At 36.1% G+C, this 25,820-nt stretch overlaps 1 protein-coding gene across 1 annotated transcript in view; it reads left to right on the top strand.

The window, feature by feature from the left end:
* Positions 1 to 17,689, top strand: part of SYN2 (synapsin II) — a 135,987-nt gene extending 118,298 nt beyond the window's left edge. The window contains exons 11-13 of the mRNA XM_065749652.1: positions 10,361 to 10,421; positions 14,051 to 14,348; positions 16,778 to 17,689. Of these exons, the coding sequence (XP_065605724.1) occupies positions 10,361 to 10,421; positions 14,051 to 14,348; positions 16,778 to 16,913 (495 nt within the window). The 3' untranslated portion in view covers positions 16,914 to 17,689. The remainder of the gene's footprint in view (positions 1 to 10,360; positions 10,422 to 14,050; positions 14,349 to 16,777) is intronic.
* The last annotated feature ends 8,131 nt before the right edge of the window (positions 17,690 to 25,820 follow it).

Genomic DNA, 25,820 nt, shown 5'->3' with positions numbered 1-25,820 from the left:
TTACTTGATTTGATCTTCACTGAAGGGGAAAACACGTAACTGGTAAGGATCTCTGTAATCCATCATGGAGTGTTATGGAAATCTAGAAGTCAGTATTAATCTGCTTGTTAGGAGAAGTAAATTTCTCTGCACTGAAGTCGAGGCATGGGTCTCATTTGTAAAAGATGCTCTGCTTTACAGTCTTACAGAAGTTCACCTGTAGTGTAACAGTTGATTAGCTGAAGAGCAACAGAACCAAGGTTGGGTTTGCTAGAGTTTTGTTCCATCTATCAGCTCCTAATGCGAAGCCTACTGACCTTAGCCAGGCTATATTTATCCCACCAATCAGCACCACCTCCGACAGCTTGCTGTCACAGTTCCTCTCCACTTATTGCAGGAATATACTTGTTCTACATATTTTTGAAAGGAAAGACTGCCTTCTAAATGAATGAAGGTAAATACTGAGTTTGAGTACTAATACTTGAAAATCCTATTGAACTGGCACTAAGCAAATAATTCCCTGTTGTGATTGCATCTATAATAACAGACAACCTGAGTAATTTAATAACTGCTTGCATTAAGGAGGTTGCTAAATTATCTGATCACCCCTAAAACCATATGTGCTGTATTTATTTGGAAGACATTTAATTATGATCATCTGTCCATAAAAGAGATGTGCATGGATTTGTGGAGTAGTATATGAAAGAAATTCAGATCTTAAATATACTCAAGAGATTAGCCTGACTTTCTCCCTGCTAAGGCCATCTCTTACTTTTTATGAACAAAGCAATACACCTAGCCAATAAACAGGTAGCATATCTGTGTGGCTGTTAACTGAGTATCTTCTGAGGTCTACATTAGAACACAATAAGCTCTTTTTATTGTGTGTGGGTACCTCAGGAAGTTTCTTCACACTTTGACAGCCATCACTGACTACAAACAAAATCCTATTGCTTATTCTTTACTACTTGCATCTGCCTAGAAGTTCTTTTCAATCCAGTTCCTAGTAAGCAAATGGCTTGTTACATTAGGCTATTTATTAACTTATTGTTGTGACTTAATGGAAAAGCAATCAGGCAGCAGTAAGGTGCCCAAATCATCAGAAAATATGAGATCATCATTAAGACTCATTAAGAACAAGAAAATGTATAGCTGAGCCATATACACACAACAGAACACTAAAAAATACGCTTCAAACTTTCTGTAAGTCAAAAGGCATTCCTGAAATTGTAATGTTAAAACAGTGTTTACAAGTTACCTTTAAATGGAGGTTGCTGCAGTCACTGCGGTGCGCTGTGGTTCCTTGAGTCCCAGCGGCACCTGGCGGCCGTGTCTGTGTGCACGCTCAGTGTCAGAGCTGCCTTACCGCTTCAGCAGCGAGCTGCAGCACATGGCAGAAACCTTAAACGACACGTTGGGGATACGTTACCCATACGAAATGCTCTCTCTCCTGAAATATCTGATAACTCTATTACAATGTACTAACACCATTTCTTTTCTTTATTTTTAATGCAGAATATATTTTCATGTGCTTACTTAATATGTATGTATATGTAATTGTACATTTATGCAAGTGCAATATTTAGCTTTGTATATTTAAGCAAGACAAGGTTATTTTTATCAAAGGTTTGGGGTTTTTTTTTAACCTTTTAGTTATTTTATCTTTGTGAAAATACAAGAAAAACAGTTGTTATGATTTTCAATTCTAATCTAAATGTATGGAATTAAGAAAAACAGAAGAAAATAGAATTGTAACGGATGTAACGAGAGCTGAGTGCCACTTGTTAATAAGCATGGGGAAGGCACCCTTCATTCCAGTTATATTTACAACAGCCAAGCTTAGTTATTACACACAAATAATGACAGCATATTTTACTACGCCAATTTTGTCCATCTTTCAATGTGATATCTATTTGAGGCACATCCTGTGTTCCTTACAGGAGTGACAGGGATCACAACAAACTTAACTGGTGGATTACGGGCGTTTTTAAGAGTTCTGGCTGAGATTTTTAAAACACTGTTTCATTACACAGTTTGATTTAAGTATTTAAGCTTGACATTCAGATAAGAGTGAGATTCTAAAATAATTTCATGCAGGAAAATAAATCTTAGGATTTTTGACAGCAGTGGGACACAATACGCAGATGTTGAGCAGAGATTTCATTGAAAAATACTGTAAAACTTAAGATAACCTATTTAAAATGTTTATTAAGATCCTGTGCCAGTAGATGGAGTAATTACAACAGAGGTAAGTACACATTGCTCAATTCTGCTAGCATTGTCTACACAGACAGTTTTGGTAGCTAGCTGTGAATGTATCAATTAAATGAAGATGATTAAATCAAAATACTAGTAAGTGCTTATTTTTCCTGGCTTACTTTGAAATAGCATGTCACAGCTAAACAAGCATGCCTTCATAATGCCCTATAAAGGGATTTGGTGATACTTCAGTAATAAGAAAGATACTAAAGGGCACATATATTAGAATGTTAGGATTATTTGGTTAAGATTTTTAATGACACCGATAGAAACTAGTGAAAGCAGAAGTTTCCAGGGTTGCCTTGCTTTTGAGGGTTCTGTTTTTGATTGTTTCTAGATTTTTGTGAGTCTGAATTTTCTAAATTAGTATTATTATTGTTGTTTTTATTTTGATATATATATATATATATACATATATGTAGAATGTTTATTGTCGGGAAGAATGCATGTATGATCTCCCTGCAGATAAGCTGAGTATAGGTCGATAACAGAAAGAGTTGCTGAGTAAAATACTTCATAGAGGAGAAAAACAAAGGAAAAGTTCCCATAAGCAATGTGACAGACTCCAGCATCAGGACCAGGATGATCAGGGTAACTTCAGTTGTTTGTAGGATATAAGGCAATAGCCTTACTGATAGTAATTTACATGATACATAAAACAACAAAATGCTAGATAGAATTAAAACAAAACAAAAAACCACAGCAAAAGTGCTACTGATTAATAACTTTTTAAAGCATATTAATAATGCCATTTTCTTCTGGTCAACACTGAACAACAAAATAATGTTTTTCTAAGCTTTGTGACTGTCTTCCAGTCTGCCACTTGTGTTGGCAGAAGCAGACACTGTCTTTAAGAATTCAAAGACTCCTTGGGGACTAACCTCAAGAACAAAGAAAATGTTTAATTCTTAAGTAATCATGAACATTCCAATGTAGAATATATGTTCTCAGTAGATTTTTGTGAGAAACAGTTTCCACATCTCACAGACATTTCTGAGAGACTTCAAGAAAATGTCCTCAATCTGTTACATAGTAAAATTAAGTCTCCAAATTTAAAATGAGGATAACAGTGATCCTGTCACTATGGAACACGCACTTGTTGCCACATAAACAGATGCAAACATAGAGCCTAAGTTAGATCTCTTTGTTTGGTCTTAGAGCTACAATTACTACCATATAAAATCCTCTTTATTTATTTATTTTTTATTTTACCAAGTTTTTCATCCATTTCTACTCTCTGATTTTGCTTATTTAAGCTGAACCTAATAGAATTATCTTTTTTTTTTTTTTGGAGGTTTTTCCTATGTCCCTTTTCCATTCCCCCCTGTGGTGGGTGTTTCCCTTCTACTTTTTTTGTTATCATTCTCTGTTGGCTCTTGACTTTTTTTTAATGTGATCTTTCTGCATTTTAAGTCAACCTGTTAGTCAAAGCCATTAGGCTTTATTCCATGTTTAACTTAGAAGGATTCTGTCCCTCTCCCCAGAAGTCATCACCACAGTTTATTTTGAATAAGGACCACTTCCTAAATAAGCATTACAGTTTTTGAACATGGATAACAACCAACAGAAATTACGGAAAAATCCAAAATAGAGCAGCTCATTTTCAAATGTTCCTGAAAGGTCAATTGGGAAAAAAACAAGCAAGCTCCCTGTTCCCCCCACCATCTAGGGGTGGACCAGTGCTCCATCTGGCCAGCTGACAGTAGTTCAGGCTTCTTCTCAGCCATTCAAAGATTGTTCTCCAGTGTCTCCCAGGTCATAAAAGACACTCAAGAAGGTTCTTAGATTCCAGCAAATCGCAGTGTTGCCTACACGTGGCTGTGTGCTGTATCAGACAAAGCAAGGAAAGAAACCCACACACCCCTGGGCAGGCAGGTCTTACATTCTGGTCGAGCACTGAACTTTACTCTTCTTTAGAGTATGGCTCTTGGCTCAGAGACTTGTTCTTTCCCAAGCCCTTTCCTGCTCCACCATTCTGTAACACTGACACAACAATATTCTGATAAACAGCTTGTTATAAGACCAGACTTGAGTTAGCTCCATCTTTTTTCAGACTTTCTGTTTCAAACCGCAAACTTCAAATCTGAATGAATCCAGTAATGATAATGGATCTTTGTGGCTCCAGAATTTAACTCTTCCTGTTCTTGAAAGGATCACTTGTCATCCCATATTAAGAAGACTAGATCTGATACAGCATAACACCAGCCGATGTCCCAGGGTTAAATCATTCCTTACAATTTCAAACAAAAGCATAGGATTTTGACACTATCAAGCCCTAAGCTAGAGGTATCTATGTTCACTGAGAAACATTTAAGGAAGATTAACTTTCCAGTAACTAGACAGTCTTCTAGATGTGCTGTACCACTTTCATTTTCCTGTCCATCTATCCTACAGCTCTCTTTCTCTGGTATAAATATGCACACTCATTACATTTCAGTTCCAGCTGCTTTAGCACACAGGGAGCTCTCTCCTACCACATAGTCCACATTCTTCCTTGTCTGTGGGGAGCAATTTTTCACTGGGAAGAACTGCCTGAAAGCTGCTTTGCAACAGCATGCTTTTAATGTTCCCATTTCAAAAACTGAAGTTGAAATCTGGCTTCATTAAGCAAGAGTTGCAATAAAATCAGATTGCATCCTTGTCCATTAAAATTACCATCTGCCTCTGGAATGGGACCAGTTAACTTCAACAAGTGCTGCTACTTGTTAAGAAACACTTTTCTAGGATAAGTCAACATCCTACATTTCCCATAGAAATTTCATGTTTTGTGTTAGTGAGTGGGATATTTCCTTTTTTCAGCAAAATAATGGGTAACAGACATAGATCTGGTGTAGACAATGTGATGTCACCTGTTTCATTGTCTAAGGGAAAATACTGAAGTGTACCATTAAATAGCAGTGAATCTACACTAGGATAGTCATTTTTCAGGGTGTGAGTGAAAATATTCAAGAAGAAAACTCTTCTCTAGGAAGAAATTAGTTATCTAACAATGGAAAGCACTTTGTATACAAAACATAAGCTATAGTACTTTCTGATGTTTAAAACCAAAACCTTTTCAGTGCATGTTGTAAATACTATTCCAAATAAAAAAGTTAAGCTGCATAGCTTGTTTTCTTCTCTGAGCAGTCATTTCCCTTCTCATTCAGAGGACGACTTTACAGGTTTTGCACTGATAGTTTGGGAAGCTGGTTGAGCAACAACAAAAGCTGCTCTAAATATTTTAATTCTTTATCGCAACTTCAACATGAATACGTTCTAGGCTGGCATCAGTTTTGCTGAGAGTATCTTTGGAGCAAGGCTGAACACTGATACTCCAGAAAGCTGTAAAATATGGGAGTTGGTTCTCCTATCACTGCCCTCTTTGCACTAGACAGGGAAAGTCACTTCTTTTCGAGGTGTGCCTTACCATGCCTCTCTTACAGTTAGAACCAGACGATTCCACTGCCTGTGTCAGTCCACAAGGAGTAAATAGCAAAAACGTTGTTGTCATTTTAAGCACTACTATCAAGAAAGCATTTATAAGTCAGCTATGGCACATTCATCCTGTAGAGAGTAAGGTCAGTACTAGCAACTGGTGAATACCCTTACCATACTCACTACACGTTGAAGGTATAAAACAGCAATAAGGCACTAAGGAGTTTCATATTTTTGGATTCTCCATGTCACAAAGTCAATTCAAGATCTCACTGCTTTGCTAAATAATACAGTAAGTGCTTATTTACAACCCAGTTTGATTCAGCTAGTGCCCACTTCTTGGTTCACATTGTCCTTTAGTTTAGCTTGTTTCCTACCTAGTGCTTTACCACTACAACATAGCTGTAAAAAGCAGTTGTACTGCCTTCAAGCCTGTTTTGCTCAACTAAGCAAGCTAAGGTCGTCCAAATGCTCCAGGTACAGACTCTTCCATCTGCCTGGTCAGTTTAACAGTGCTTTTCTGCATCTGATCAGCTTACATTCCTGTTTCTTTACCAGAGATGAAGAAGTAAGTATTTATATCTGTGAGACTTTTCATGAAATCATTTGCTATTGACACCCTATGTAAATAATCTAAGATACCTCTCTGCTTTGCAATCACATTTCTTCTTAGTCTTCCTGTTAACTTAATTGTTTTACTGTTTATTCTTGTTTCCTTTATGCAGTCAAGTATTATTACTACTATTAGTATTAGTATATAGTATTACTACTATTTCTTGATCTGAAAAATATGGCTTTCCTTTCAAACATTTAATACCTATGAGAACCTTCTATCATTGTATTACAAAGAAAACCAAACGAAACCCAAAAACAACAATGCATGCTCCAACTTTAGTTCACAAAAGCTTCAAACACAGCCAAATCAATATCACTTTTAGCTGGGACTCACTTTAGCATCTCTCTTGCCTGGGGGCTGTTTTCCTGCCAAGTTGCTTCTTTCGCTTCCACCCCTTTCAGCATTCCTCTGATTATTCAAAATTCAAATATATATGAATCCAGTCTGCATTTACATAAATAGATAGGAAAAAACATAGTACCACTGATCAAATTATAATACATCATGCTTTGAAGAACACTGTTTTACTCCAGTTTTACCTAAAAAATTCTAAGGAGACTGTTTCAGGTGAATATGGAAAAGAAGGAAGTGCTGCAGAGACATCTATGGGCACTTATATTTTAGACAAGTAGCAGGGTTTCTGCTTAGCTCTAGTTAACTTAGCTGGTATTCTGAAGACCATTATACAGCCAAACCATTGATTTTTATACTCAGAACTGAGAAATCACTCTGGCATTCCTGAAGTATTCATGAGACTTTTTGCTTCCACAGGTACAGTTGTATTTTTTCCAATAGTTATGCGAATAATAAATTCCCTTTGAACAGGAGAGATTCTGTAGCCATCTCTAGATAGAGATGGCTCTCAATATCAGCAATCCTCTCTCTTTTGGGAATTTTGATGTGATATAAAAGCTGTATTCCTAAAATGAAAGCAAAAAAAAGGTCTCCTTGCCACAGCATGTACCGTACCTCACTTAGGGAGTTTTAAACCATACTGAACACTGTCATTTCCCATTTTTGCACTACTAATTGCTGTACAGTGTGGTACTACTAAGTAGCAAGGCTTGAGCATCCAGATAACAATCTGTTCAGGGCTGTTTTCCAGAATATAGTCCACATTCTAATCCTTGATTCTTACAGTGTTTGAATTAAGCAGTCAGCAAGTTTGTAGATGGGAACTGCAGTGCATGAAAACATGTTTGTACTAAAAGAAACTGGTAGGAGGGTGAGCTTCTAGGCTGGGCAACAAAGGGAAAAAAAAAAAAAAGAAGCAGGAGGGGTAAAAACGTCTGCAGGACAGGTCTAGTCCAGCATCTCTGTTCAGAGAGGCTGTGCCGCTTATATGGAGTTAGCAGCCCTTACAATTACATTGGCACACCACACTGGAGAGGTGAGGAGTAACAGACTGTAGTCAATTTGCCAACAAGTGGTGTTTCAGAAGCCTGGATTTTATTAAAAACCTTGGCTCAGGACAGCAAACAAGACTGGTTCAAAGCCTGTGTTTAATATCAAGTATCAACGCTTCTGACTGTATGCAAAGGAAAAAAAAAACCTCTTGAAAAAGACTGGATTACTACAGACCATTGAAAAACCATGAGTAAGATTTCTCAAATAGGAATGTAGTGCTAATTAGTCTTTTTGGGTCAGCCTGGGTGGGTTGGCTAATTAGCAAAAGTAATATACCTGTGTGATTGGCCTGGAGTGTGGGTGAGGTTCCTGGAAGCACCAGGTGATATCTGGTGAAAAAAGGATGTGTGGGTGGTAAAATCAAGACAGCTGCAGTCAATGACTACAGTGGGGAAAATACATCTCCAACAGAAAATGTACAAAGGCTTTAAACTTCCAGAACACTTGAGGTGAGGATTAGCAATCTTCTATAAGGTTTATTGAAAGCCTAATTTAGGATAAAATAATTTCTTGGTAAGATAGAGAGATATGTGGATTGCATAAGTACTGATGTTGTCAAGTCAGTTAAATAGTGTGTGTGATAAAACCTAAGACCATTTCAGTGCAAGAACAAATGGTAGACTTGCTTCAGCCTCAAGGCACAGAGAAAACAGGAGCCCTACAGATGTTGTTTTAATATTAAAGTAGACGTGAATTTAAAGCATCAGCTTGTTTTCAGTTGCTAAATAAAATATGAGTTTTGCCTGAGTAATCTTTTAGTAGAAAAATAGCAACATGAGATTCTCTCTGGTCTTTGTCATTGCACAGAGCTCTTCCGCGTATTTTATGGCCTTTTACAGGGCTAGTAAGTCTATCACGTGCTAATAGTAGTAATATTCTTTACAAAATACTATGCATGCTTTTTAACATAAGTCATGTGGTCAGGTCAGTCCTTCAGAAAGGTTTTGAAAATCCTTAAAGCCAAGTACTCCCACTTTCCCTTTAAGGGCACACTCCATGTGTCATAATTCAACACCAAAGGAAACAGAAGCTCTCTGTAATGTAGAACACCCAAACGCCCTAAGGGAGTGTAAAGGAAGGTGCCAGGTGCATCAGAACAATGGTACTAGAATATGAAAGGAGTTAGCTGCTCTAGGGCAGCTTTTCAAGGTTTCCATTCTCCGTGCTAATTTCCCCAGTATCCAAGAAGTTACTGATGTCTATATGTACTTTTTCAGCAAGCTCCACTGTGTTATCAGAGTGGATGTGATAAATGCTTAATGTGTCACTAAAACACGAACAGGATAGAAAATCAACTTTTATGTGTGATTCAGAAAGCTAGGAGAAATAAAACAGGGAAGATATTAAGCTATGCTAAAACGTTTTATTGGTGGCAGTGTATCCTCATCCTTGCAGTGATGTTTACTGAGAGCTACATAACTGGATCAGTTAACAAGAGGAACAGATTTTGCCTCGTTCATTTTATTTGTTTCATTTTTACACCTCACTTGGTCTTCTGAAGGTTGGTATCTCTCAAAACTTAGTTTTGGCCCTGTCTTATGTCCTTTTATTTATGTAGCTAAAGCAGACAAAGCAATTTAGAACAGCTGCATACAAAAGAGTGTTGTCTTGTAGCACTGAGAAAGTATAATTTCTAGATTGCTCTGCTGGAATTTGGATTACTTGATTAATATTTACTTCTAAAGTTCTAAGTTCAAATACAAAGCTATCAGAAAAAAGGAAGTTTTGCAAAATAGCATGTTATATTAATTTTATATTTACTTTATAATATATTCTGGCTTTTTCCTCTAGACAGATGGCAGTTTAACTCCTGAATCCTAAACAAAAAGAATAAAACCACACCAACCAAGATATTATGTCCAATTATTTGACATTTCATTTTTTTTAATATAAGAAATGGATCCAAGACTAAGCTTGGATTTAAGTACTAACATTCCCAAAGGGTTTTCTGCTCCAAGATTTTGGTTCAGGCCCATCTTTTCCTTTGGACAAGTATATATTCAAAAATGATCCTGCTGAATAAATCTACTGTTTAGAAAACTTAAGTATTACATGTGTTTCTAATAACATGTCAGATGGAGTAGCATGAAGTAATTCTAATTATTTTCATTATTTGTCTGTGGTTTTTGCTTCCTTCTTTCATTCTGCGTAGCAAACTAGCTAACCTAGAGTAGTACATCTTTCTTCCCATTTACAGTCAGAGAATCAAACTGAAACTACCACTGCTGTGCTACTGTTTCCAGAAACAAATGTTATAAAAATACATTATTTCCTGAATCACACAAAGGTATTTGTTGAAGTTCTGTTCAGTATACTCTAAAAAAGACTGCAGAAGTGATGAGATACAGCAAAGTGGTTCAAGGTGCTGGGAACTGAAGAAGGAAGACCATACGCAAATAGCGGTAAGACTTGAGAAGGCACTACTTACATCTTGATCACTTGCTGCAAAGGGAAAGCTACTTGTTTGGTTGTTTTTTTTTTAACTCCTTTTTGGATTAGTCTCAGATTTGTGTGTCATGGCAAGCACCAAATAAAGTTGAGAATGTTTTCTGGAATAAATTAAAATTATATGCTCAGCCCCCGGCCAATAAAGAGATTTCAAATGAAAGTAACGGCAAATTAGTGGAAAACTGGAACTAAGCTACTCTAATTTGCTTCTCTTTTGTTTTCAAATATATTTTCCAGAGTGGATCACTAAAGGAGCCAGAGCCAAACAAAATCCCACCTCAGCGACCACCACCTCAAGGTTGTTTACAGTACATTCTCGACTGTAATGGCGTTGCAGTAGGACCAAAACAAGTCCAGGCTACTTAGATAATTGATACTAAAAGCAAGAGTTAAAACAAAAATGAGAATTAAGAAAAAAATAAACAAAAACACAATCTTAAAAGCAAACATACCAGTTTTGTTCGATTTTGCATTGTTCAGTGCTGACCTGGACTGTGTTTTTACTATGCAGTGTCAACTATACCGTCTGGTTGTTTACTCGTTCATGTCTGTGCGTGTAATGCTTACCTACCTTTCTCTGTAAAACTTGTGATTTCAGGGCTGTTGTCAACAGTGTACAAAGAATGTGCCTCTTTAGAGCCCAGTGCAACTGTATGGATGGTTAGACAGTATTTCTTAAGTATTATATATCTGTCAGTGAAATACAACCAAGGTTCAAATTTAAATACTTTGCTTACTCTGTGAGTGTGTGCACACTATGCTCATCGCCTTTGTGTGCGTGTGTGTGCGTGTGTGCATGACTAATAGCTAGATGATCCAGAAATATTTTTAAAGCCTAGGTTAGAATTTGCTAGTGAGGCTTTTTATTTATGATTTTATAAAGTTTGTTAACATTTGAGTTATCTTATATGCAAGTGGAAGTCTAATAATTTCAGAGACTCAGTAAGTGCGATACAGTTCTTCCCAAGGAATATTTAAAATATCTTCTATTTTACATACTGGTATTCATATTTTTAGTAATCCTGCATTAAATTATTAGCTACAAAGCTATGTAAATGGGCCACCTATGTGCAATATTTAGCGTATCTTAGTTACCTAGCACCTTTTGTTGTAATTCTAATAGTAATATCTATGGAGATTTGTAAGTAAAAAATTAATGCAAATATTTTAAAAATCTTATGCTCACCTAAGAATTAAATCCCAGGTTATTTGGTGAGAAGTACCTCAAGGACTGTTAAACTTCCTGTAAGAGCTCATTTTTTTTCCTAATTCTAAGATGTTTGGAGATGGTAGACCAAAGTACCTTTAAGCAGCTAGAGATCTTGCCCTTTGATTGGAAAGCAAGACAAAAATATTGGTGGTTTTCTTCACCAACTCAGGTCTATGATTTTAAACCTAGAAATCTCAAGATAGCTATAAAGAAAAATCTAGTCCCAGTGTTATCCACATAAATAGGGTCTAAAACAATTGCTTAAAATCAAATGTGCAACAAGACTTGAGATGTCTGACAACTACTAGATTTTCTGTAGGTAAATTATTTGTGATTTTTTTCAAACCAATTTACATGTCATGTTACAAGAAATATTCAAGTGGGCAGTTAATCTGCTGTGACAAATCTAGTCAAGAGTCGCAAGCTACACAATGCTGGCATACCATAAAACTTTGTTGTGAGTGAGCCACAGAGCTCTAGTTTGAATTTAGAATACATACAAAGATGAGTGTGGACAATTCTGTTTAAAGGGAAAACAGCTCTGTGTTCTACTTCTGTTTTTCCTGCAAACACTGGAAAAAAAAATTATCAGTGAAAACCATCATTCTTAGCATTTCTTTTCTTTGTACAATCTGTCTGGTAAGATGAGAATTAAAGTATGCATTATTAGCTATTAAATGTGTGTAGTAAGTGCTGCTGTTTACTACCTATCAGTAACTTACATGAATATTTTGCTTTAGTGATGGACATTTGTCTGGGTCAGTGATCATTCCAATGATGGCATTGACTATTTTGTTTTATATTAAGAAAATTCCACTTAGAGTCAGGTTCACAAATCCTTACCTCCAGACCCTATAAAAGTGAATAAACTATACTGCCCGGGGGTGAAGAAATGAATCTGATGATTGATTTTATTTAAAGCAGCTGGTACTTTTTTGCATGTAGTAGTACAAGGATTCACAAGTGCTTTTCACACATTTGTGAGCTGTGTGTGCAAAGAAGAGCTGAGTGTTTCAGAGAGGATTTCAGCTTATTGACTGTAAAGGATTTACAAAGGCACACACTACTGCTACATACTACAGTCAAGAAGCAAGCCAAAATGTCTCTCTGCATGTAAGCATGCTTAGGTGCAATATTGTGGTAACAGGGAACAGATGTTTTACAGTGTAGGCTTAATGTTCAGTTTTGTTATTTTTGGTAAAAATTTCTTTCATGATTGTTGCCTTTTGTACAACCCAGCTGCAAGAAAGTGAGCAAATGCTGGAAGTGTGACAGCAGTATATCTTTTATGTGAAATATCTTGTACAGCTTAATGTGCAATAAAAGAAAGTTATATCTGTCTTCAGTGTAAAGTTTCTGGCATTCAAGCCTGTATATACAAGTGGGGGAAAGAAACCTTTCTGTTTTTCAATATTGAGTGAAAGGAGACTAATAAGAAAATGATCCTTATTAAGATGTTGCAAGACCGTGTTATCACCTTCAAATATTTCCTACAAAAGTGGTTAAAATTAATAAATGATGAAGGCACATTCCTTAACATACACTTTATCTTTCTACACCACAAAACACTGCTACAACTGTACTAAGTCTTCTTGAAGCATTAGTACGTGCTGTTCTCAGACACATACATTGGAATCTCATATAGTAAGTGGGAAACTATCTATAATAGCAATTATTTTTTTTATTAATCATGAATTGCAATACTATTTCCAGATGTGAAGATTTTCTTCATACAGACTCAAGTAGGTGAAGTCTTCTACTTGCACTAAATATATGTGTAAGAGTAAAAATTCCCAAATATTGAGAACATTGTACGTTTACCGTTCAGCAAAGCATTTTCCCTGACTGAGGCATTATACAAACCAGACTCTCAGAATTTCATCCTTTCCCTTCCTCCTCTTAACTCTTATGTCCCGCGTGCTTAGTCACGTGCAAGAATAAAGTTTTTACTGTCAGCCAAGAAAACTACATTCAGACATCTCATATGAGATAAAAGCAGCACGACCACTGAGATCTGACACAGCACTATTTCAGTCAGAAAGCAGAAAAAAGCCCTCCGTGATGATGTAGCATCTTTCAGCCACAGATTTCACAACTTAACTCTACCACAAATTGTAACTTCACACTTGCTATGGTATTTTTTTTTCAGCATAATTCCTTCTCAGTGGGAAGATCTCCTTGGTAAAGAATTAGTAATTATTTTCTTTTGTTTTTTGTAATGTAATTAATGTGTTTCACTAAGGAGTTATCAAAAGATTTTAAATTAGTTTTGTTGCTATACAGATTAATCTAAGAGGAATATTACATTATAATTCTGTACTTTGGAGGAATAAAATTGTAACAATTACACAGAGAATAGTAGCTGTATTGCTGAACTAGATGCTGTTGGTATATGCAGTTCTCTCACAGCTTCTTCTCTAGTGGGACCGAAATTATACTGGCTGTAACTCCACTGATCTAATTTGAATTCAGTAGGGTTACTGGTGGGATAAATCTAGTATTTAGTGATTTTATGGATGATCCAAGCAAGCTTCTTATGTACCAACTGTAAACTGTAGTATTGACTATGTTAAGCTGCACTACATAGAATTCCATAGAATTTTGCCTCAAAAGTAAAAGTACCACAATTCAAGGATTATTTTAAAGTGTTGGATATGAATCTAGTAAGAGCTCTTTGATACTATAACATTATGAAGTTTTTCTTGTACTGAACCTAGGGGGCCCAGTGCAACCCCAAGGAATGCAATCACAAAGCCAGGAGCCATTGCAGCCACAGCGCATGTACCCCCCTGGGCAGTCAGCAAAGCCCTCAGCTTCCCAGCCACAGCGTCCACCTGGACCTACGACCCAGCAGCCACGTGCCCAGGCTCAAGGTCCTTCCAGCACCCGATTACAAAAGGAGGCAGAGGCACAGCCTGCACCACAACCACAGCCTGCTCCACAGCCACAGCCTGCACCTCAGCCCGCCCCGCAGCCTGCGCCGCAGCAGAAGCCTCAGTCTCACCCACAGCTTAAGTAAGATGAGCTTTATCAGTTTTCTAGTGTCCTCATAATAGTAACATTTTGTTGTTGCAACTGTAATTTGGGAGCTGGTGTAACATTCATATGAAGATGTATATATGTTGCCCAGTCTAAAATGAGCTTTCAGAAAGCTTATTATCAGTATATCATTAGAGTAGCATTAGTTACATCCTGTGCTATCCAAGATTTTGTTAGTTGTGCAACTTATGCCCCAACTAGATCTGATGTGAAAACTCTTGATCATTCTCTTTTTCTTTCCCCTCCTTTTTATGTCACTGACTCATGATCTGGGTGTGCTATAAGCCTGCACAGAAAAGAGGAAGTCTTATCTGTTTCAACTTTTAACCTTGCAGTCACTCAGAGAACAGATTCCAGTTTCAAAAGGCCTATCTCAGAAACAACCCAAATGAATATGCTGCCAAACTGTTCCTTACAGTAACACTCTGGTCATGGTGTACATTGCTCCACTGCTGTCTGTACAGCACAAGAAACACCCTTTCTACAGAAGACAGCAGGACTTGCACAGGCACCTGCCCATAGGTGCCTCACTGCTGGAAGGTTCCCTCGTGCACAGCATGAAGTTTTTGCTCTCTATAACCAGCTACAAACTACAGTAAAGAATGTGAACAGGATCTGTAGCCTTACATCCTCACAGAGCTTTAAGCAAGTGAACAGAAAACATGGAGAGGGAATTAGCAGTGATTTGCTGTTTTTCAGCACAGTGAACCTGATGCACACTGCTGCCAGTAGAGTCACAGATACAGTGCACTTACTGTGATAAGTAAAGAGCTATCATTTTATTCAATAGTGCAGATTCTCCTTTTCCACCAACTCTTATGCTTGTATTGGTGTGAAGCAATTCTGAGTGCTCACCTGAGTACAATTCAGCCAAACAGACTTGTTAGGTGAGAAGATGCAAAGATTAAAATAATAGTCAAAAAAGCTCAAGCATAGTTGCTTCTGGAGAAACTGTTTTCTTGCATTCCTGGGACAGTGTATTTCTTTATTTTGTTTTACAAACATAAAACTCAGGTTGATTCATCTATTATTTATCCTAGAGAACAGACAGGTCCATCTTCGTAAGCAAGATGAAAGACCCTAAACTAGTTTGAAACTTAACTTGTACATTTCTGATATTTAAGATAAACAGGTAAGAGTGGGTATGAAAAACCCCGTACCACGCACAATGTCCCAGCTTTCTCCTTTTCCTCAAATGGAAAAGTACTCTCCATATAAAATAAAATAGAATAAATTCAAGTTTTTAAGATGCAATCTATGTAAGTGTAGTCTTTCTAACTTCCAAGAAGTTTTAGGTCTACCCCAAGACTCAAATCTCCTGCCTGTAGGATTAACTCTATTTGCATGTGCATACTTTGTATTCACCCACATGCTGTTGCCTAACCTGTATGTACATGTTATTAATCTGTGAATAAATATTTAATTAGGCTACTTATTGTGTTACTAATCAAGTCAAGTGCTGCTTCCCACCCTCCCTCTTTCAGTGAGTACAAACAAACATTTATCAGTCTATTCTCATTAACAGAACTATAATTTACAAAAAACCTAAAACGCCTGTAGCACTGTTTGCTGTGCAGACACAGAGAAGTTGCAAACCATGGGGAGTATAAAACAACCTGAATAAGAAAAAGTGTTAACTGTAGCCAAAACTGAAATCCTATTATTGTACAGAGATAGAAATAAAATCGGTTAATTAATTTATTAGGGTATGGATATTTTTGTGAAAAGATTAGAACTTACTATTGTTTTATATTTAAATTCAAACCTACCTTTTAAATGTTACTTTACCTGAGCTAGTTTTAAGCTTCAGACATTTTCCTTCTTGTATGTTACTTTATTCATACTGCAGAAACTTAAATCACAGATACTTGATAGCACTAAAAACAGAACAGGATTACTAGACTAACTGCTGGCAGAGAAGCAAAATGATCTCTGATTTGGGGCATTTCTTCAAATATAAACATTGTTATTAAATTGACATTAAATTTAAAAAATATCTAACACAGCAGTGGACCACATTACAACTTCAGGTCTCATTCATCAAACTCTTGTCATCCTGTGTTGAGTAGTGATTTGGATTTAGTAGGCAGGCTCAGTTTCGCCTTAAGTTCTAATTTATGTCATCCAGTTTACTGAGATATAATGTTTCAGAAATGTAAAAAAGCAGTGTGTTCTCCAAGTAAAAAACTGTCCCATTTCACAAATCAAAGGACAGAAAAAATGTGCATTATTGCCACTGCTCTGTATGCTATAACCATATTACTTGTGTTTAATATTCATTTTGCTCAAATGGATACCTTCTATATCTCACAGGCATTTTTTCTTCTAATTTATACAAGTTATACATGGATGGAAGTTGTTAGACAATATGACCATACAAAACATGTTGCATTTTTGTCTTGCAGCAAGTCGCAGTCCTTGACAAATGCCTTCAGTTTCACAGAATCATCCTTCTTTCGATCATCTGTGAATGAAGATGAAGCAAAAGCTGAAACTATTCGAAACTTGAGGAAATCCTTTGCTAGTCTTTTTTCTGATTAGCCAGCTTCATCTAAATGCACGTAGCATATAGTCTAAAAACTACGTGAATGTTACATAGGTTTTGTTCTCCCTGTGACAGTACCTTTCTCTCCTGTGCTAACTGTTGTATTAAGCAATATGTTAAACTTACAGAAAGTAAAAAAAGAAACAAATAAAACAAAATAAAACCCACAGAAGAAAGACTTTGATGGAATACCTTTTGGGAACATGTATAGAGATAAGCAAGGAAGAGTTCTATTATGAACAGAATGCCAAATTCTGAAGTCGTTATCTATTGTAATATTGTGGCCTTACTGTGACTTACTATCTTATCCTAATTGAGACTGTAGATCTGTGTTAATAAAGCATTGAGTTATGGGCTTCTTCTTGCTTTACCCATTTCCAATGCATTGCAATGCATGTGTATTTTGTGTGTAAATGTTTTGTACTGCAAGAGTAGTCTTGATTTGTTCTTGCCTCTGAAATTTAGGAGGCAATTCACACCAACGTTCTTGTCAAGCAGCATAAATAGCGTGAGAAGCTAAAGCACTTTCTTCCTCCTTATACAATCTTTCCATCAACTGACTGTAGATTTCTGATGTACTGCTGAGTTATCATTACACTAAATTAATGTCATAAATAGAGTGTATATGTACTACTGTACTCCATATGTCTATTTAAATTTATTTCCAGATTGTAACCATAACCGATTTTAGTTGCAAAGAATATGCATGATGTTACCCTTATTTTTGTGAGCACCTTCTAATAAATGTAAAGTCCCATGCCTGTTTAAAAAATGTCTGACAAAGCTTGTTTCCAACATCAGCACATATTGTCTGTTTTAACTGATATCCAAAGGGTACTTTTGTGATTATTAAATATTTGGACACAAACTACAACTCAGAAAACAGACTTTCAAAAAAATTCCCTTTTAGATTGGCATCATTAAAAAATATAACTTTTAGGAAACACATTTACATTTTCTAATAAGGAATGTATTCGTTAAATATTTCTCTAACTTGCAAAAACAGAATTAATCTGAGGCTTTGAGATAATAGCATTTTTTTTTCATTCTCAAAAGGAAACTGAAGTTGATTAGTAATCTCTTGACCATCCCTTTCCAAATGAATATCATGTCATTCTGCTTATCCTGACCTGCATGCAGCAGTATTCTATGCTAGGAAGCAGTGTTAGCAGTGGAAACGTAAGAAAATAATACATATAGTTATTAGCACATCTGAGGGAGAAAACAGGCAAAACAAAGTTGATTTCTAAATCCTATAGAATTTGTAATGCATTTATAGAAACACATCCATTTGCCTCTGAAATTTTACTTTCTGTACTAACTCATATTCAAGTATTAGTTTATGAAGTTTAGAGAGATCACAATAACTTTGACTACATAGCTTCTCTCAGCAGTTTTGGATTCTTTTGGCCAAGGAGTCGGTCTTGGGCCAAGAGTCTGGCAACAAATCATGGAAACTTTCACCTCAAGTTTCAAAAATTAAGTTCATACATTAGTATCTGATAGCTCTGTCAACATGATCTAAGTTGATGATCTTAATATACATATATTTCCTGAAAAGCAGGAATGTCTAAATCACAGGCAACACAATGAATACAGTTTTTGGATTGACAGTGAGCACTGACTCAGTATCACAGTTGCCTAGAACAACGCTGTCCTCCAGATTAAGACTTTCTAGAGGCTATCTAAAAAATCTAGAGGTAGGTTTGCACTGCAATCTTACACAATACAAGTACATGGCACTGCTGTCTGAAGGTTGGAATCTCAGTCTCTCTGACTGGCGCACCATCTCTGTGAAACAGCCCTCAAAGAAGCTCTCTTACTAAATTAAAGATTATTCTCTCTCTTTTATTTTTTTACTCTCCAGGAAAAATGCACTGTAGACAGAAACCTACAGTTCAGATTATGACTTCTGTGGCAAAACATAACTCCTCAAATATTGCTGTTCCTATTAATTCATAAACACCATCAAAACTGATCTTAGTTGTGTCCCCTTCCTGCTCCCCTCTGGGTTGAAACACTCTTCACTAGCATAATAACAACCCTGAGCAGTTCTATAGCCTTTTATGTCTGAGAAGCACTTTACTTTTAGATTAGAAAGATTAATCAAAGTTGCTAACACAAATTAATTACCGCTACAGAGAAATCATGGTAATTATGCATAGTTTGGCATGGTTCGTGATTAGTACATGACTAGTTTCAGCAATATAGCACAATATGAACTACAGGCACTTCATTAGTCCAGACCCCAGATTTTGACTTGAGGCAAAGTTTCTTGCTCATATAAAATTCCCTCCCACCTTTTCCTGGGAGAAAACAGGTTTCACTACAGTCTTTGTTTCACCATCTGGAACAAAAAAAAGAAAAAAGAAAGAAAAGAAAAAAAAAAGAAAAGAAAATCAAAAAGAGAGCAAGATGATGCAATCAAATCTGCATGGTGTATCCTCCCACACAATGTACATAACACACTGTCTCTCCACAATTCCAAAAGTTCTTTGTATCTCCAAGCGTGCTAAAGCGTGTCACATGCAAGCTCATGCATGCTTATGTTCCTTATGTACTTTTTCATAGTTAAAACATTTTTAAACAATCTATAGCACATCTTCAGAATACCTATCAGAAAAAAATAGTGAAAAATCTATTCAAGAATTTATTCTCTGGTTTGTATTTTTTCATTAGTGTTTTGAATACATGTGCAAGCTTCTAAGTACCCAGTTATTCAATACAGTGCTATCTAGGTTTGCGTAAGTGGTAACAGAAATAATGAGTGTCCAAGGTTCAGCTTTGTGAACATTTGCCTGGACATATAAGATCTGTACTTCATATGTACCTTTTCCATGGAGATACAGATTATGATGCCATAAGGTCACTATGCACAGTACTCCGTCGTTTTTGTCATCTTCCACTTATAGAACAGCATAATATGGAATCTATAGAGCTACTTCATCAAGATTGAGATGGAGTCATTTTCTGACCAGTAGGCCTGCAGCTCTTCAAAACAAGCAAATTTCAGAAGATGGTAATTATGGATGAATATGGATGCTAAACTGGCTTTGAAATCACCACTAACTCTTCAGTAAAAATTAAGTCAAATAGTACTAAAGTACTTTGTAAATATTGAGTGTAATTTGTATACTTCCTCCTCCAGAAGAACAAAGTTGTTTATCTGAGCCAACATTGCCTCAATGAATACATCACATACAATGAAACTTATTTACAAAATTGAAAAAGTCACTGTATAATATCTGTGCATTGACATGGTTGTTGGCAGTGTTTGGATGAATACTACAAATAAATTTCTCAGCAAGTTGTCTGTTAACAACAATTCCCAGTGATGTTAGGTAGGACGCATGTGGCTGAATATACACAACATATGTACCTAGTGCCTTTTCAGACATCTATCTTAGTAACTAAAACAGAATAGCCACGAAGCTGGGGGGGGATAGCAACAATATGGGATCTGTGGGAGATCTGGGCTATTCTAAATTGTTAGTGGAAGGCCAAGCAATGCATATAAATTGATGTGAAGTGGCACTAGGCACTACTGAGCTTCCTCTTAGATCAGGTTAGTCAGCTAGTTTTCAATCATTCAGGCATGTAGTAAGAAGCAACCTGAATGAGTTCTACATTTCTTCTTCTCTGACTAAAAGCTACCCAGTAACCTAGTTCTGTAAACAATAATTTGCTAATTTTCATCAGTAACAGAGTTCATTTTTCATACCAAAAATAACGAGAAGTGACAATTAACTCAGAGGAGATTAAGAAAGATTATCTAAAGTGTCACAAATTCCAGCACAAATGAAATTAAGTTCTGATGAGAATACGTCTCCAATATAAAAATGCTTTTTATTGGACATATGTAAAACTATTAAGATGGTTTTAAAATTGTGTGATCTGTTTCAAAATAGGTAGCTAAATTAGTTTTCCAAATCCATGTTCTGTTACACAAATAAGCAGCAAAATTTGCAAAATCATGTTTTCCTCACTTCCTTTAATTCTTCATCTTCTAAAGAAGAATGGTATACCTCAAGATGGTAATTTATATCAAGTTTCATGAAGCACTGATTTATCTGCAGTTGGATTCTTGCACCTCAGAAATTATGTTCGTAAGAATGCAAATAAAATTAGCCTTAAGAAAAAGAGAAAGAATAAAAATAACACCTAGATTGTCAGGTATTCTCAAGTATCTTTACACTTAAAATGAACCAATGGAAACAACAGAAAGACAACCCTCCCCTACTTCATTTTAAGATTTTTATTTTTGTGGAGTTAGCTTTTTCTCCCTACAGATCACATAACAAAGGATTAGAAAGAAAACCAACTAAAGCAAAAATAAATAACAAAAAAAAAAAAAAAAAAACCCACACACACACTGGACTTATTCCTTTTCTTAAATGGGATTGAGGTTTTAACTTCTGTTGTTACATTGCTCACAACTTCCAAGGGTGGATGCAGTACTTAAAAATGGATCCACTTTCCAGTAGAGGGTACGTATTACAGAGGGGAAGGCAACTGTCTTCATTGCTAAACCTTTACTCTGTATAAGCAGCAATAACAAACTAAGTGAAAAGTATAATAATCTGACAAGACTGAGAATGGATTAAATGAGAGCTTAATTCTTTACACATGAACTTCATTAGCATTTTTCTCCTAATCATTCTTATTTTACTCACATGTGCCTGTTCTTCTCCCCAATATAAATCAGCCAAATTCTTCTTTAAGGTTTTAAAAGCACTGAGGAGTACTCAAATTTTTGTTTGAGGGCAAATCTTTGAATTGTTTTCATTTTCTGTTGTTGCTCTATATTTCCTTATGCTATGAAGATTGCTGAAGTAGTAACATTAAAGTTGATTGTTCACATTCTTTTCTTACTTCTTTAACTAAAAGAGATATTTTGGTTAAAAAAAAAATCTACTCAATCTTTAAAGTATATAGATAAGTAATATGAAATAATGTCTTTCTGTCTGGATGAGAGACAAAAAGAAGAACAAATAAAAACAGCAGTGAAAGCAGGTAAGCAGGTAGCTATTATTTTAGTTTGGGAACTTACCAAGTGTCTGTTACAAGTGTTACTATAGTGAGGTTTGTTTGTTTGTTTCCCACTAGAGATAATGTAGCATATGGACTTAAAATTGTACTGACAAATCTCTTCCATTAAGTGCAGGATAACTGCAGAAACGAAGAAGCATTAGACACATTAATTTAAAATCAGCAAGAGCTGTGTCTTACTATGCCATGACCCATTTGGAGGCTGTGCTGAAATCTAAGTAAGTTTTCTATTTTACTGTAGTTCAGAACAAAAGAATTCATGTTGCTCGTGGAAATTAGACTTCTGTTCCTAAGGAAAACTAGGGAAAGTTGATTGTCTTCCCTCCTGTACTTCACATAAAGTTCTCTCACTTAAGTCTCTTTCTCCAAAGCAAAGTTCCAAAGGATCTACTGGACAAATGTTTCTTAGTTAACTGGAAGGGGATGTCAGTGCAATAGAAGAATGTTTCTCTCATTTTGACTCACTGCATTAAGATATAAACATGTTGCTGCTCCACTTATGTTGTGACTTTCCTTCAATACCATGAGAAGCTTTAACACAGAGGATGAATGCATCCTTTCATTAGGTATTTGCAGAATGCCATGAGCTAACACCTGACTTGCCAAGTGTGCTCTGAGATAGAGTGTACGGATCTCAGACTGATATTAATTTTTAGGCCCTTTAAACAGTAGATTGCTATCCTGACTGCATCTATTTTTGCTGAGTACTTCACAGTTCTAGGTAGTGCAAACCAAACTCCTATAGTCTGGTGGGTTTTTTTTGCACATTTTTCTTTCTTTGCAATCTGTATTAATAATAGTGTCATAAACATGAATATATCTTTAGGCATGTTTTTCCCATATGCACATCTCTTTCCGTCAGGCAGAGTCTGAAACTGTTCCACTGGCCCCATGTGTTAAGAAATGTGAGACTGCCACTAGAATTAAGTCTGCAAACAAATTCTGCCAAGATGCCATGTCAGATGCAGTCTTTATAAGATTTGTCTCACATTTTAGATCCAACAAACAACTGTAGGTGCCAGATATTACAGCTTAAGATACAGGAAATACTCCTTTCCTCCCCTCTTCTCACTGGGAAATAGAGATTAGTCACTCTTTGTCCACTAGCTGAGCCAGGCCTAAGTACTACATAGAAATGGCAGTAAATCAGAACTGTGATGAACTGCATTAGTTAATAATCGATGAAAACTGAAGTATATTAATTAGCAATAAGTACTGCATGGTTCACCTTAAGACTGCTAGGAAACTGGGTAGTGTTTCCATATAGAACAGACTCTACCTCAGACACTGTTAATACACAATCCCAACCAAATATCTATTTTTTAACAGTTCTGAAAATGGGTGTTGCTAGCTACATCCACTGCTATTTACTGTAAAGATGCCTTTTCTCATTGCTTGATAGAATTGTAACAAATTTGGGTATACAGAGGAGACCTGTAATTTAAATGCCTCTGCCCCACCTGTTATGGGAATGTCTCTGAACTGGGATCAAGGAAGCATTCTTTTTTCTTATTTAGATGGGTTTTTTTGTCTGTTTGCAAGCCATGACTTAATCTATGAAAAAGTGAAATTATTTTAAGTACAATGTCTCAATCTCTTGTAAGTGAACTTCAGTTTAAGGTTAAAAGAGATCATCATATTATAATATTGATTCATTTACTCAGATTTGTTTTACAGTATATTTTTGAAGACACTAGCTTTTTTTTACTTTTTTTTTTTTACTAGAAAGGGAAAGCATGTGCACTGACTCTGAGGCATACAGAGCTGATGTAATTTCATGGCAAGAAGACTCCTGCTGCCCTTAAGAATGTTAGTACAAGTTCTGAACTGACTTACCCTCCTCTGGAATAATTATGCATTCCACTCTGGCACATTTTATCATGCAGTTCTCCTGCTTTGTAGATTACATGTCTCGAGGAGGTACAAAAGGGAAGAGCAAAGACTTTTATTTCTATGTATGCATCTAACAATTATATATACATACACACCTCAAATAGTACTTTTAAATGTAAAATTATGTGAGAATTTACAGGCATATTTAATATGTACATTAAATACAGGTATCCTTTCATGCATCAAGGAGCTGTAAGAATCTCTTGGGAGTAACACAAAGTATGGGGAAAATATATTGTTAAATTATAATTGAACAAGCTAGAACTTGCTCAGGTTAAACAGCCCACCCTCAAACTGAAAAAGCCAAATTATGCCCTCAGCAACTTCTGAAAAGCAAACTGCCTTCAGTGGATTTCTGCAAATTTAACTGTCTAGAGCCTACAGCCACATCAGAATAAGTCTCAATGATCTCAGAGATTAAGCAGTCCCCAGCCGAGTAAGTATTTGGATGAGACCACTTGGCAAATCTACATAGTATTAGACATTAGCACAGGATACATTTTTAATTGAGTGCTTGGGTGTGAGGGAGTGCTCACAACATCAAACTTGCAGGCATCATAACTGTACCTTCCGGAAAGGTTTTAGGTTTTATTAGCTTACCTCTCTCTGTCTACAAAAACCTAAAATAGGTTAAAAAGATAATATGGGAGCTTAAGGGGCCTGAGCTCTCTCTGTGGTTTTCAGATAGTAAAATCTGAATGAGTGTAAAGACTGAACACAGTTATCTGTTCTGAAAATGGAGAATGAAGTATGACTGCATTTAAGAAAGCCTATAGAGAGTCATGTTTTATACTAAAAGGCATGAATACATGTGTTACTGGAGTCAGCAGACACATACTGGGATATAGCTCTTCAGAACAAAGCCAGGCAGAGATTTTACTTGCAGTATATCCATCAGATAAGTTTTAGCGTATCTTCTTGAGGTGCAGATAGTTCAAATAATTATTTTTGACCCACAGGAGGTTACGGATGAAACTTTGAAGGGAACAAGTGCTAGGAACTCTTTATGCAATGACCTGTGTGAAATCTAGCGTTTCATTTTGAACGCTCCTGAAAGTCTAATTCAGCTGTGAAAACTTTCTACCTTTTTCTGCTAAACAGATAATATAACATACTAGAAACTTCTGTGAACTGACAGGTCAGTATTACTGAGTTGCAAAGTCTCTGTCTCTATACAGTATGGGAAAAAAAATCTTAACTAAACTAAAAAAAATCCTAGAAAGACCTAACAGTATCTTCAGTTCTCATCAAACTCACAAAAAATCTAGCAAGTCAAAAGGGTATCAGAGTGGTTAACTAGGATTCCTTGACCTATCTGTATCTGAAATGCTGTGTTTAAAGCTTACAGTCCTTGCTACTCGGTACATAAGGCCTGCTTCCCATTCCATTCAGATTTATAAAGGGGGAAGAATACACAGGGCATCACACAGACCACATCAACAAAATGAAGTTATTCATTATTTTTATGCCTGTTCTCCCCAGTAACAAATGAAAACCTTTTTTTCCTCATTTATTTTAGAAGTCAAATTTTCCATTAATTCAAGAATAATGTGTGAAGTTGCTAGGTAGTACTGATGCTTTTTATGCTCCTTCACACATATGGCTAGCTGAGAATACGTAGCAAGTCCAAGCTTGAATCTTTTTTTTTTTTTAAGCAACCAGTATATAACACTAAACATGATTTAATAATGGGAAGACTGGCACAGCCTTAAAGAAATATCAGCAAGTAGGCAAGGTATGCTTGTGACTTATTATAAAAGAGTTAAATCAAGTAGGAAGCACAATCCAGATTCTTGCCATAATTATGGCAGAAGGGTGTGGAAGGAGTATCAATTATTTTTTTAAACTGGAGAACTTCTAACTGTAAAAGAAGCAATATATTGATCTCCCGTTTCCCTCATTTTGCTTGAAAATGTCTGTTATTTTTCATTTATTCTTAATGTTATTGCCAAGTTAAATGC

Source organism: Cyrtonyx montezumae, unplaced genomic scaffold (assembly GCF_038088225.1).
Source record: "Cyrtonyx montezumae isolate F1298 unplaced genomic scaffold, pur_monq_1.0 scaffold_6, whole genome shotgun sequence".
Classification (NCBI taxonomy): Eukaryota; Metazoa; Chordata; class Aves; order Galliformes; family Odontophoridae; genus Cyrtonyx; species Cyrtonyx montezumae.
This window is presented reverse-complemented; position numbering and strand designations above follow the sequence as displayed.